This window comes from Stylophora pistillata, chromosome 2 (assembly GCF_964205215.1).
Source record: "Stylophora pistillata chromosome 2, jaStyPist1.2, whole genome shotgun sequence".
In the NCBI taxonomy this organism is placed as follows: domain Eukaryota; kingdom Metazoa; phylum Cnidaria; class Anthozoa; order Scleractinia; family Pocilloporidae; genus Stylophora; species Stylophora pistillata.
The window spans coordinates 39,389,674-39,404,389 of NC_142520.1; the positions used below are offsets into that span (position 1 = coordinate 39,389,674).

The window sequence follows — 14,716 nt, forward strand, 5'->3', positions numbered from 1 at the left end:
AGTATTTATTTGCTCTTCGTTAATCCTGATGGTTTTGTTCTTTTCAAAATTTTCATGTGGTCGGTTTTTTCACCGATTTGATAAATTAGTTTTTCCTACACAATAAGATATATGATATTATTATCTAAAGTTTGTTTTAAAAGAAAATCTACAATCGCTGGCACTGAAGCTAAGCACCAGTCGATCTATCAATTATTTACTAGTTTAGGCGAGCTGGAGAGTGTCTTTTTAACAATGGAATGATTTGCCTTCGTTGATGTCGTCTCTGAACAAATAACATGTAATATGTTTTACTTTAAAGTTCTAGCTGTATACCAACTATTCTGTTTATGTTGCAATCCGCGCCTTCTTGCTGTTGGTAAACGGCAGGGTATAACTCGCAAGGAGACTAAACCTCATAAAACTGCAAGCAATGATCATAAAGTCAATGCTGGAGGGGCAAGGGACAAAAGCCTCACCGTTCAAGAGGAAAGTGTTCTTACTAATGCTACATCAACGAGGAAAGTTAACGACGAGAGTGGAAGCCGAAGATATTTCTTCCCACAACCTTTGAATGTGGTACCACCGCCATTTGCTCATCATCAAGTTCATCTGGTTCCAAAGCCGTATCCTGTTGTGTCCGTTCAATACGTCCCTAGACCGTATCCTGTACCATTTCCTGTACAATCCCACGTACATGTCTCCCATCTTCATCTTCGCCCCAAATGTAAGTTTTAACTAATTATTTAACATTGAGGGAAGAAAGAAGGTGAAGGTGAAAGTTCTCACCGGCTGTAAACAGGTGGTGAACTCGCTCGTTCGGAGAGAGTTCCCTTTCACGCGAAACTCGTCTGTTTCGGTTTCACCTTCTCCAGACACAGTGATTAACTTGAGGCTGTCGGCTATCTCTCCTTCATGATTGTACCATGAATACTGAACAATGTATTTGATGACTTTGAACTCAAATTATATTTCGAAGAACGAGTGATTTTTTTCGCACATTGCTTTACTATTGACCTTACAACCAGTTTCAAGGTGTTTCAACTTTTAAATTTCTTGTTTTCACATTTGATTAGGCATTCAGCCCAAGGCATAGGGTTTATGTTGACTTCGAAGATTGCGTTCCGGAACAGATTAGCTATAGTTTAGATTGAAAAGCACAGCGATAATTCGAGAGTGAATAGAAAAGAAGAACTAAAAATTCAAATCTTTTAATTAATTAGAGCGAACATGAATATATACAAATTCAATGGAATAATTCATTTAAAAAACGATCCTTTAAAGTCTTCCATGTTCTACTTAGCAGCAAATCAAGCGAAAAACAAACACAACACGCGGAACTGAAACAGAAATTCATGAAATATAGTTTTATCTTTTCTTGTAGACCAGTTAAATCCGTGCCAAAATGGTGGGATTTTCGTCAAGCTTCCCCATGAGTACTTCTGTATATGTCCCAAAGAATTTCGGGGCAAGAATTGTGAAGGTAAATACTTTCTACAGTGGTTTAAGGTAAATATTTTATTTTTCCAACGCGGTATCGATACTTTGAGAAACTACAAAAGATTTGTTTCTTTTCTCTTCGTCCTTGCTACCTTCTGTTTTCAGATAGAAATTACTGCGCTTCAAACCCCTGTAAGAATGGAGCTACATGTACTGAGATTTCTGGTGCATTCAAGTGCAGTTGCCCCCATGGATTTCTTGGGGTTGTTTGTGAAGGTATGAGAAACACTTCAACTTGATATTAAAGCGAAGCAAGAGCAAAACTGACGCTATGACCAATCAATGAACCTGAAGTGAATGAAGTTTTTTTTACTGTAAGCCTTAGGGTTTCATTGCCACGTTGAGACACGACAACGTTTTGAAAAAAACGTGAGACTAAACTTTGAAGATGGCCTTAAGCACGGTGCTATTGACTAATGGTCAAACTCTACTGAAATAATCGATCCTACTCGTTGTCATCCTAAAAAAAATTAACTTAATCATGACGTATGAGAGAGGTTCATAAGACAACCTTAACATCGTCGAAGGCTTTTGAGGGAAAACTCAAGTTTAACCAAACGCATTGCACTGGTGTACAGCTTGGTTTCAGTTTGCAATACCTTTTCAGTTTTGATAGGCCACTTGAGAAAATACTTAATGAGTCAATTAGTTTTTCACTCCAGTTACCGGTGGTTCGATTCATTTTAACAGAGCCTAATCCTTGCCACCCAAACCCTTGTAAGAATGGGGGGGTATGCACAAGGTCGGATTCTGAAGAAAAGTTCTCGTGTATCTGTCAAGAAGGATTTAAAGGAATGCATTGTGACTGTAAGTACCATTCTGAGATCATGACTACAGTAGATCGCTAATAGTATACTTTCGGTCAAATTGTTTTGGCGATTTTACACTACATGATAGAAAATAACTAATTGACTTATTGATAAACTAAATGACTGTTGTACAAACAAACTAAAAGACTACTTGACCAACTAACCTACTAACTCATTAATCAACTAGCTAATGACTAAGAGGGTATGTTTCTAAAGAAACTGTGGTGTTGCATAAGTGGGATAACAAGGTAATTTGGTTTTATCAACTAAGTTGATTATTAAAAAAATGGTAAACACCACAGCGTACACTATTGAGTTATGGATGCACGCAGGAGATTGCTAAGCACGAAAGAAGCGTAACGGAGTCGCGCGAGGCGATAGTCGAAAGCGACTCTACCTTCTTGAGTGCTTAGCAAACCTCCAAAGTGCATCCATAACTCAATAGTATACGCTGTGGTGTTTACCATTTGTTTTATAACATAACACTGATACAATATAACAAAAGAGTTCCTTTAATTTAACAAATCTTAACGTTTTTAAAAATCGAGTTTCCAGATGGGATTTGAACCCACGACCCTCCGTGATCTAGTCGGATGCTCTAACCACTGAGCTACAGGAGACTGTAGGAGCTACAGGAGATGTTTGGCTGTGTAGCCGCGTGATGCGGTTCCAGTCAATACCCACTAATTGACCCTTGCTCACCATAGAGTCTCCTGTAGCTCAGTGGTTAGAGCATCCGACTAGATCACGGAGGGTCGTGGGTTCAAATCCCATCTGGAAACTCGATTTTTAAAAATTGTTTATTTTCATCTTTAAATCTTAACGTGACCAGTAAAAAAAAGCGCGCGCGGAAAACTAGTCTTTGCATTTGCTCACGTCAGCAGCGTACATTCATGGGCAAATGATGGACGCTGAATTGACAAATCAGAGCGCACGCTTTACTTTGGTTATGTTAAAATAAAAATTGGCCACTATGAAGAGGCTCTGAAGCTGATGTTTCAGGTGTTAGCTATTCTTCAAAGCGAAGAACGCAGGATTGAAAACCTGATTGATTAACTGACAGATTGACTGACTAAAAGACTAATTTACTTGTTAATTAGTTTACTAACAAGGTAACTAGAAAGCGTTCCACAGAACGGACAAACTAATTTACTTAATATTGTCCAATATAAATCGCAAGCTAATTCGCGATATGGCGCATATAAATTACAAATGTGTTTCAAGTGGGCTTGAGCCATAATTATTCTGTAATTTTTTAACTTTTCTGATTGATCTCTCTTCTCAGCCATAAACAAGTGTGACCCAAATCCTTGCAGAAATGGCGCAACTTGTCAGCAGACTGCTGGTGACAAATACACCTGTATTTGTCCTCCATCTTTCAAAGGAACTCTATGTACAGGTCGAGCTTATAATTGCAAAGTTACTCATTCTAATTTTATTCAAAAAGGGCAAAAGTTTAAATTTCTCTTTATAAGAATTCAAACACTTCAGGTGAAAGTACGTTTTCGGATTAGGAGTCCTTGACTTAAAATGTATCCCCCTCCAAGTGCATTGAAAGTAGTGAAAAGATACTTAAAAACATCTCTTCATTCAAGAATCGTCAGGGTATGAATTACAATATCAAGAGGTTTCACATATATATATATATATATATATATATACTATTATAAAATCATTTTGTACACATGGAAAGAATATGTTCAACCCACTGTAATCGAATCTTTTGCTTTTATTTCACTTTTTGAATGTTTGGTATGGCGACGCTAAGGAAGCATTTTTCATGTTCCATTTTCCCTCTTATCTTAGAAACAAAGCAATGCTACACCAACCCTTGCCTTAATTCTGGAACCTGCCACGAGGATGGGTTTGGTTATAATTGTACTTGTAGACTGGGATACACCGGAAGCAATTGTGAAAGTATGTTTTCACGCGTTTTTATGCTCGTATTGTTTTCTGATAAAATAGAAAAAGAGACAAAGACAAGGATAAGACAAAAAAGGATCCCAATCTGAAACAAGGCTCTCCAGGAAAATTTTCCTTTGCTGTGCTCTTATTAAGTGACTACGAAAGTCCTTTTTTCTCCAGAAATACTTTGCCCCATACTTGTTGATAAGTGATCATATGTCGTCCTATTTTGGTGGTTAATTTCTTCTTTTTTCAAGAAGCATGTGCTGGGTACCCGGGATTTTACAATTTAAGAAAACCGGGCTCCCGTCACTTTTCCTAGGAGCACAGCCATGTGACCTTCTGCTTTTGAATTTAAAGATACAAGCAATAGAATGTGTACGAGGTTGAGAAATATTATTACTAATTAATTGTAGACCGAATTGGATTCCCGTCGGTCCTTTTAGTTTGCAGTTTATAACTCATGCACTGGATCGAGATAAGTAATCTAATTGCTCTAGTTTAAATCTACTCATCCTTAAAAACTTACTTCTACATTTCTATCTTATTTTGTTTTCAAATGCGCAATGTAAGGCTAACAATCTTTATTCTCGATCTATCAGGGTTTAAACAGTAAGTCGCGTAGCCAATCGGATTGCCGTACTTGCGATACAACTCTTATAGTTCTATACTAATGTTCATTGGGCAATAATGATTTTTCTTTTTACTATTGGCAGGTCACGTGTGTCATCCCAGCCCTTGCTTGCATGGTGGTCACTGCAGGGTATCATTTGGTCATTCCAAGTGTGTTTGTCCTCCTCTCTTTAAAGGAAATAAGTGTGAAAGTACGTGTAAAGATATTTTTTTCTCGCGGTTGAACTTATCCAGTTGTTCAGCAATTTAGAATATGAAGATCATCCACTTTCTCTTCGAACGGTGCAACAGGATCATTTTTTCCCTTGCTTCCCTGCTATTTTGCCAGTATTGACAGGGGAAGGAGTATTTTAACGGAACGCACTTCAGTCCTAAAACTTCGCAAAGAATGGTTGCGTGGACTTCATGCGGATTGTGTTTTTGGCAACGCTTTCTCAAATGGTGTTGTTTTATTCCTTTCTAGTTCCACATCCATGTTACACTCGACCTTGTTTGAATGACGGTGTCTGCATCGACTCTTACAGCGGTTATAACACCTATCCTGACCAATGGAATCACGGCCACCTTCACTACCTATGTATTTGCCGCTCGGGCTATACTGGGTCTAACTGCGAAGGTAAGAGGTACTCATATGACTGCCACAAAATGAAATCTGATAACTAAACAAATATAACAATGGTGTTCCAAAATTAACCTATCGAAGTGTAAAATTTGATAATTTTAATTTAAGAAAAATAAAAGGTGAATTTCGTGATGGTAACGTATTCAGTCAATCATTCATTCTTTTATTCCCACTTATTCTACTAAAAATACAACAACGAGAAAGAGAAAAAGTAGAAAAAAAAAGAAGAGAGTTCTAACTATACATGAATTTACACAAAGCAGTGGAAAGAGTATGTAGGAGCCAAAGGAGCCAGGCTTTCGAGTTGGTCACTACCACAGAGCAGTTACGTATGGGTGAAAGTTAAATACACTTAAAGAGATAGCCCATATACTAAATAGTTAAAATAGTAAAATAGAGCTCTATTATAGGTATCTCTTTGCTTTTCAGTGGACATCTGTAAACACTGCGACATTAACGCAAAATGCATAAATCAGACTTGTACTTGCGTTGAAGGATACTATGGCGATGGCTTTACCTGCAAGAGTAAGTTTCCGTAGTTATTCTCATCTTTTTTTATATAATTTTAAAAGGACTGGAATCAGCATCGTAAATTTTTGTATTTTAAAATCAATTCTGAGGCTATCTAACTTGCAGGTAATCATTACGCTACCGTTGTTTAACTAGAAAAACTTTGACCAGTATTCATGACAGATTTACTTTCACGTACACCATATTACCGGACAGAAAGTTACTTTTCTAGACAAAATTTGGTCTGAGTGCACACAGGATCCGCATCAGTTATGTTCATTTCCACTAGTTTTAGATAAATCTCTTATGCATTCAACACCAAAACAAGGAGAAATTATTTCACTCAAACAACAACAACCATAAGACGAATGCATAAAGCTGTTCAGAGCTGAGAACTTATTCGCAGGCAAAAAAAAACTCGTTTTTAATCTTTTGTTTCTTCTGTCTCTTTCTGTTCATACAGAAATTCCGCATCCGTGTCATCCAAATCCTTGTAAAAATGAAGCCAAATGCAGAGAACTTGGTGCTGGAGAGTATGATTGCGAGTGTCCTCCAGGAACGAGTGGAAAGCACTGCGAAGGTATCTTTGCTCTTCTTTCTACATGCATATGCAAGCGTTTTCTTTTCCTGTCGCAACTATTTTACTATATCACACTTCTGTGTAACTACATTATTCTGTTCTTATGCAACCATTTTGCCGTGATTTTATCATATCTCAGTAAAGGATGCCTGTAGCCCCAATCCTTGCAAAAATAGTGGGAAATGTATTCAAACCCAAGAAGGCGGCTTCAAATGCGTTTGTGAGAATGGATATACCGGTACAAACTGCGAGCTTCGTAAGTAAAACTTTGGTCATTGCAAATCGAATTTGTGTGAGTGATATTGGCATGTTCTGAAGTGCGCTCGTGTATATAACAAAGCAATAAAATGTTTCATAATGATTGTAATGTGTGATAACCTCACCGAACTTCTATCATTCGTTAGCAATTCATAGCAACTTCCATGCTAAGACCTCGAGTAACGACATTTTCTCAGACCGAGAAACTAATCAGCACGATTTTAACAAGATAACTTCTAAATTCAAGGCAAAATTCATGATATCCAAGTTTTCACGAGACAAATGATTTTAGGTGCAAAGTAATGTGAAATGAATTCGGTGTCCTAATTATTGCATCTAACCCATATACAATGGAACCTCGATTTAACGAACCTCTATATAACGAAGTCCTCGGTATAACGAACGATACTTCAGCTTCAGCCCGGCTAAAGTTACAGTAAATGTTACCACAAAACCTCGATATAACGAACCCTTGATATAACGAAACCCTCGATATAACGAACCAATTTCCCCAGTCCCTTAGAACTTCGTTAAATCGAGGTTCCAATGTACTGTAGTTCTGTTGTTTCCTCAAGGTTTCAAATTGCAAACGAAATGGTTTTGGGAACTTTCTCAGTAAATCCTTCTTAATGTTTAAAAACAATATCTTGGCCGCGTGGCCAGGGATAAACGTTTTAAACTTTTGAAAAATAGGCTGAACAATTCAGTTCAGCGTTTTTAGCATACTTCTTTCCTTTCTGTACCTTTTGTACTTTATTTTATCTTTGATTCAATAATGTACATCTTGCCAGTTTTTATGTATTTATAGTCACGACAAGAGAAGCTCCAATAAATTCTCGTTGTACCTGAAAAATGGTGACTTAGTCTGCATTGATCCGTTCATTCAAGTCATCTAATAAAATCAGAGGCTCATGGAAAACTATTTTGCTTATTCTTAGCTATTGATGGGTGCCAAAGTGATCCGTGTCAGAACGGAGGAACTTGTCTCAGTGAAAACGGGAAGGTAGTTTGCAAGTGTAAAGGAAAGTTTACCGGACCAACTTGTCAAGGTAAGAGGATGTGATACTGCTCAATTTCATGTGCTACAACAATAAAACGTCTTCGATAATTTCTTAAAGGAAACATTGCTATTTAAGGTGACTCGATCAGTGTTAAAATTTGATATGGCTCTTTTACTGGGATGAGAGCCAACAAAAAAATTTGGCCGGCCATTGCTTCAGGAAAGCAGTTATTATTATTTATTATTACTATTATTAATATTTTTATCACTATTATTGCTATTTTGATTACTGTTGTTTCGAAATGAACTGTTGTGGAAGTCTTCAGGTAGCATACATACAGCTAGTTCAATTGGTTTGTGTTCCGATTCTTTCCACAGTTCGAGTCCCGCCCTGACCACTACCTGAATTTTTTTCACTGCAGCTCCGAGTTCAAATCCTCGGCCAAGCTTGTAAATAGCCAACTGGTTTGCCTTCGACCAGATGGGATTCTTAGTGATATTATTTTCAATTTGAATTATCTGTTTCAGTTGTTTGGTGGAAAACCTGTAAACTAGCTTTCAGCTAAGTGTTTCTCCACGTTAAATAAAGATTATTATTATTATTATTATTATTATTATTATTAGCTATTAGAGCAAAATATTACGTCTTTTGTTGTAGAAATAGGAATTGGGACAACCCAGATTTGATGCAATTTTGATTTTTGTGTTTGTGTTGAATAAGCCAATCTCAAGCAGCACTTGTAAATTGCCTATACGTAGGGAGATTTACAATTGTACATTTCAAAACACAAATTAAGTTTCCATTACTTACCGATTTTTATCACTTGCTAATTTTCTCCAGGAGTACCATAAATACTAAATTGCATTTTTTGTGCTGCGAATTCTAAGTCTTTTTATGGTTTTAAGAATGTGGATGTCCAAAGGGAAATCCTACGGCAAATCCTCCTGTTTTCGCACAGAAATGCGACGCTGACGGCGGTTGCTATTGTGAGGATGGATTGGATCTAAGAGACGACGGATGCGCTAAAGGAAGTACGTAAAGAAGCATTTTTTTGTTTATCATGTCAGGCAAACGCAATTTGTCTTTTACGTAAGTGTAAAATGGTACACTACTCTTTCAATTCGCACAGGAACCAACAAACCCTGTCTATCCAACCCCTGTCAGAATGGAGGAACGTGTGAGAATATTAATACTAACACAGCATACAAGTGTAACTGTCCAGAGGGATACACAGGAACTAATTGTGAAAAGGGTAAGAAATTATGCGATAACCCTGACTTATAAAGGGCAGTTTGAAACGAGCGATGTGCACGTCTCATCTCACACTAGGTATGTATAAAAAATCCTTTTTTTCCCATCAACTTGTCTCGCACAATAAAGGATAGTAAAGAGAGAGGGAAACTAGCTTCATGAAGATTGGAAAATCTTGAACACAGGGGAAAATGTCCGAGAGACTCACGATATGATATGCATGTTAGAAAACTAGTTATGAAGGATTATTTTCAGAACTAAAACCTTAAGTACATGTTTTTGAATAACAAAGAGAATCCAAGTTTAGCAAACAGCTGCATTTTGGGCTTTCATTCAATGGATTAAAAAATCAGTGAACAAAAAATGAATAGGCTGAGTTATGAGATTGTGAGAATGATCACCATGAAGATGATATAAATCAATTACCCATACATGTAGCTACTCACTTTCATGAGAAGCATTGTGCTCATCTCAATGAATTGGTAAATTAAAGAAGAACTACTCCAGCTCCTAAAAATGAGTCCATTTTGTGTATTCTTTACGACAGCGATTTGCACACCCGGCTATTGTCTGAATGGTGGAATCTGCAAGTCTGTTGGGAATACGCCAACCTGTATTTGTCAAGCTGGCTACACAGGACCAAGATGTGAAAAAAAAACGCGTACTGTTCCCCTTTTGCTTATATATATTTATTTCTAAAATTTTGGGACGAAAAATGCGACTGAAGCAGAAAAGTGTGTTGGCAAGATGCGGTTGAGATGACTCAACCGCGATTATAATCAGAGAGACATGTCTTCGAATCCTGACACACATACTTTTTCTCTGCTGGAATAATTAAATAGCGGTCTTTGCAGACTGATTTCCAACAAAGTTAAGGTCAATTTTCGAAATGGTAGATTAATGAGTGTGATCTAAAAACTGTTCAGTTGCTTGACTTTATGGATACTTGAAACTGGCGAAGACAAATATTATCCAGGTTATCTAAAGCGCTCTCCCATTTTGAAGTAAGAAACTCGTCCTAGACTGGCGACAACGCAAAATTTGCTAAGTTAATTAGCAGTTTTGTTACTTAACACCGAAACGTTTTAACCCAATAGCAGCCTCAAGCATTGAGTGTTTCATGAAGTACCTTACCGGTTGTTGACAGGTATTGTGGGAAGTCAACAACTCAAAAAAATCTCTTTCTTAGAATTCAACAGGTGTTAAGGACTGATGTCATAATCTTACCCATCAAATGGACTGTACATTAGTTCTTTCTTTCTTGTACATCTCTTATGTTTGTCTCATTGAATTCATAACAGCCACAGAGACTAAGGACTACTGTCACCCTAATCCCTGCCTAAACAGCGGTAGTTGTGTTCAGGTTGTCGGAGGATATGACTGCCACTGCGATGAGCAATATACTGGGGCCCATTGTGAAGGTAAAACACCGACTGTGTATCACTTTTTTCTGTCTTCTAAATTTGTTAGGAATCATCAATTGTTGTAAAAGGTGATGCGCGGGCTTTTAAAAGAGGTGCAGTTAAATCCTTGCCAAACCGGACGAAGTTTTGGAGCTAACTTGCTGGCGAGTGACTTGTGGAGAGAGTAGCAATGCTCCTACAGGAGTGGTTCTATGCCACAAATGGATAGGGTAGTCTCTGGCATCATTGACAGTCAATCTCTTGTTTGTCAGCAAATAAAATGATTCTTTGTTAAAAAAAAATAACCAACAATAATAAGTTTATCATTTCATAATGTTTGTGCTGCCTCATTTAACAGTTGATAAGTGCGCAAAGTGTGATGCGCATGCCTTGTGCGTCAGAGGTCGTTGCAAGTGTATGCCAGGTTACATAGGAACAGGGTATCAATGCGTGAAAGGTAAAAAAATCACTTTTAATTCATTGCTAACAAATTGCACATCTATTTTTATCGCCAGTTTAAGTTATGCCATCTATCCGAACAGCCTACCGTAAGTTTCCCTTTTGTTTCTGACAGGGTCCTACTTGATTCTTAAGAAAATATTCCGATAATTTAGGTCTAGATCCTACAATGTAGTAACACTGTATGGTGGAAACATTGATTGAATTTAACTCATTGAAGACTACGAGTTGAAATTCTATTCATTTATCCCTCGGTTTATGGAGGCAAGTGGCGACAATGACTTAATTGCATGAAGCCATTAAGCTTGAATGGTACGCTCAAATAAAACATGGACTTTCTTTGCTTCTTTAGCTCGACACAAGCGCTGCCCGACAATATGTCCAATCTACTCAACATGTTTACAAGGAGCTTGTCAGTGTCTGCCAGGCTATCAAATGCAAGGAAACAACTGCATACGTAAGAAAATGCTTTTAGACAGAACTTTTATTTTCCATAATCAAAGAGTAATGAATTGAGTTTATTTCTTCTATTGCTGAGGTAAAAGTAAGTCCTTGGAGTTTAGGTCTTGCTCGTGATGGCTAGAGGGCAGATCTTTACTTTGCTCGTCATATCGGTAGCATTTTGGGTTAAATGAATGTTTTGCTAGTTCCACACAATCAAGTAATTGCAAAGCTTCTTCCAGCTCCAACGCCTCCACACCCCCCACCTCTTCCAATACAACCAGTGCCATCACCAATGCCGCCGCCTCCAGCCCCTCCAGTGCCGTCTCGTCAGTATGGTCTGCCTGTAATGTACTATTCACCATATAAACGAAGTCAAACCGCTGGGAAAGTAAAATAATGATTATTCTTCTCGACTGACCCAATCTGCTAATTGTAAGTTTAATGCTTAACATTGAATTACACGAAGATTGCAAAAGCCGCTTGCGTTGTCTAATTGTCCGTTGAAAAGAAGGGCTAATCTCTATGTTTGTATGGGGCTGCCCTTCCTTTTTCTGTATCTAACTCACTAAAGCCTCAAGAAACTTCGTTACGTTTTTAATGAGCGGTGGTGGAGGTGATTGGAGAAAGGTAACATGGACTGCCACATGAAAATTTTTTAATTGCCCATTGAAAGGGAGGGCTGATCTCGATGTTTGTTCAGGGCTGCCCTTTTCTGTCTCCAACCTGTTTCACCCTCCACAATCTTCGTTATCACTTTTTTGAGCGGTGGTGGAGGTGATTGGAGAAAAGTTACACGGACTGATACATAAAACATAAAATGAGTAGGTACAAATAACTCACATTCTACAATAGGACTCCCTGACATTTTCAAACAATAGCAACATTTCAGAATTTTCATGGACGTTGGAAACTTAAGCAACAACATCTACTCTCTGTTTTTTGTTCTGTTTTTTTTTTTAACTATGACGTACAGGTGTGACAGTTTACGCTATACACAACGGTGAAAATGGAGAGGAGGAGGAGGAGGAGGAGGAGGAAGAAGAAGAGGAAGTTGAACCTACTCCTCCAATTCCTAGCACATTTCACCCGACAAAACCACCCTCAGCGCCAACTCCGGTACCATCACCTCTGCCGCCTGCTACAGCTCTTCCAACTCCGGTTTCACCACCACCGCCGTCCTCACCTCCCCCCGTTCCACCAATTCAGCCATCACCACCTCCCCCTGTTCCCCCACCACAGCCTTCGCCACCACCTCCCGTTCCTCCACCGCAACCATCCCCACCTCCCCCCGTACCTCCACCGCAGCCATCCCCACCGCCCCCTGTCCCACCACCACTACCATCCTCTCCTCCCCCCGTTCCTCAACCAGTACCGTCTGCTCCACCACCTGTTCCCCAGCCTCCCGTTGCTCCACCGCCAGTCCCACCTGGTCTTCCACTGGCTCCCGGTCCTCCACCCCCAGTCAGTAGTCCATCTGCTGCTGCTCCGCCTTCTCCGACATCTTATGGGCCCCCTTCCATGGACTATCCTCAGTATTCTGACTATCCTGTAAATTATCGTTACCCACCATATTATAGGCCGAACTACAGGCCGAATTACAGGCCGAATTACAGACCATATTACAGGGCTCTGTATGGCTATTAACTCGTTCAAAAGAATGGTTGCTTTCTAAGGAATTACTTCCTGATTGAAAATTTCAATTTACTCTTTCATTTTCTTACCAGTTCCTTCGTACATGATTAATTTTCAGGATAAAAAGGACTGAACGAAGAATCAAGCATTGCAACAGAAATTGTGTCAAGTAAATCCTGAGCTGATGTAATCAAAAATAAGAAGAAAATAAGCCTAAGTTATATTTTGGTAGGATAATCATTATCCATGCATCAATATCAATGTGGATGAAAGATAATTAGAAATTAGCAAATAGTGTAAATTAAAAAAAAAAAAGAACGGCATCTTCAGTCTTCTTTAATAAAGGACTATTTCTTGACATCTTTGAGATTATATTACGTGAGATTGTTGATACTGTAATTCCAATCTCAATTATTGTTGCTGTCGGATAGTCGGCCTGGATTTCATCCAAAACATGGCCTGATAAAGCCTTTGCATAATCATGTTGCATACAAATACCAGTTTGCAAAGAAAATTGAGATGAACAAAGTGGCAGCGGTAGTAAACAACAAGTTAGCTCTCCCTTTGCCCCAATCAATAACTTTCTAGACTCCTGTGAACTTCTAATGTTGCTACACTTGGTTTTCAAATAATGAAGTTACCTCACATGCATCTCGAGAGGATGGCATTGAGTTTCACGCGGTATAGAGATGGTTTTTAAGGCCTGGAGTACGTTCTGTCACGAGCTCGGGTACCACATCTTGAGAACAGTCTCAGAACTATTATGGGAAATTCGAAACTTCACGGTATTGTTTCATAGTGGGATATAAAGTTATGATAATCAAACAAAACAAAAAAAAAGAAATAATATTAGTCTGCAACAAATGCGTGCTCATTAAAGCAAATCCGTCTGATGGTCATTGGGTGGCTGATAAACCCATCATGAGGGTAATATTAACCAAAAAGGCGCGTTAAAGCGTCCAGCCGGACATTAAAAGCACACCACCTGTTCCCATTCAGCCGTAAGTGTTTCAAAATTGTATTTAGAATAAACAAACAAAACCCCGTCCGCAATGAGCGTCATTTTGACCTGCAGGAGATGTACTAGTAAAGAGGTTTACCAGTCTATTGTCTCTTGTCAGCGGGTAGGATCACGAAATACTGATTGTTTTTATGTAGTTGCTATATATGACTATCACTCTTTTTCATTCCTCTATTGTGGAAACTGAAACCTCGCCAATTTGAGGAGACTATGGTATTCCTCTAAGGTAGAAGCCATTTTTAAATGAGTTAAAACTCATTAGGCAACGACAAAGGAAAACTATTACAACGTAGACTCAAAGAATAAATGGAAAAATTAAAAAAGGGATTTTTGATCACAAAGGATCATTTTAAAAATGATAAAGAAAGGTAGTTTGTCACTGAAGTCATCTTAAATTATCTTTCTCTTCACAACTAATCAAATTGAAATTATCAAGATAACCTAGTGAAATTTTTCTTAAAAATTAACCCTAACGTTATCCTTGTATACATGTAACAATTATCGTACTGAAGAATATCGAAATCCCTTCGAGCAGAGGAAAGGAAATGAATAGATGGCTTGTTGTTTATTCAACCAAGAAACAGCAAGCGATACCCCGCTTGAAAGACTGCATCGAATTGGAGGGCATTTAAACGCTTCTTCCTCTAATATTTTCCAGAAGGGTTCTGCGGGACAAGAAAAATTATTTGTGGAACCTCTTAACTTGGAG

The 14,716-nt window shown here is 38.4% G+C and overlaps 1 protein-coding gene across 3 annotated transcripts; it reads left to right on the plus strand.

The window, feature by feature from the left end:
* Positions 1–191: 191 nt before the first annotated feature.
* On the plus strand, positions 192–13,344 carry LOC148739444 (uncharacterized). Of its 3 annotated transcripts, XM_088751128.1 has the most exons (20): positions 195–706; positions 1,364–1,462; positions 1,585–1,695; positions 2,170–2,286; positions 3,574–3,687; positions 4,095–4,205; positions 4,910–5,017; positions 5,290–5,442; positions 5,878–5,973; positions 6,422–6,538; positions 6,678–6,794; positions 7,735–7,845; positions 8,703–8,828; positions 8,927–9,049; positions 9,596–9,709; positions 10,350–10,469; positions 10,810–10,908; positions 11,263–11,367; positions 11,594–11,786; positions 13,105–13,344. In XM_088751128.1, the coding sequence occupies exons 1-19, from the start codon at positions 286–288 to the stop codon at positions 11,749–11,751; spliced, it is 2,520 nt and encodes an 839-aa protein (XP_088607254.1). In that variant the 5' UTR covers positions 195–285; the 3' UTR covers positions 11,752–11,786; positions 13,105–13,344. The 3 variants fall into 3 exon arrangements, with proteins under 3 accessions (XP_088607253.1, XP_088607255.1, XP_088607254.1); XM_088751127.1 differs by lacking the exon at positions 11,594–11,786 and having other exon boundaries at positions 192–706; positions 12,328–13,344; XM_088751129.1 differs by lacking the exon at positions 13,105–13,344 and having other exon boundaries at positions 194–706; positions 11,594–11,787.
* Positions 13,345–14,716: the final 1,372 nt, after the last annotated feature.

Coding starts and splice junctions, on each gene's coding strand:
- LOC148739444 (XM_088751127.1), top strand. CDS start 286: ATGTTTTACTTTAAAGTTCTAGCTGTATACCAACTATTCTGTTTATGT. Junction 7,846..8,702: donor TACCGGACCAACTTGTCAAG/GTAAGAGGATGT, acceptor TATGGTTTTAAG/AATGTGGATGTCCAAAGGGA. Junction 9,710..10,349: donor AAGATGTGAAAAAAAAACGC/GTACTGTTCCCC, acceptor AATTCATAACAG/CCACAGAGACTAAGGACTAC.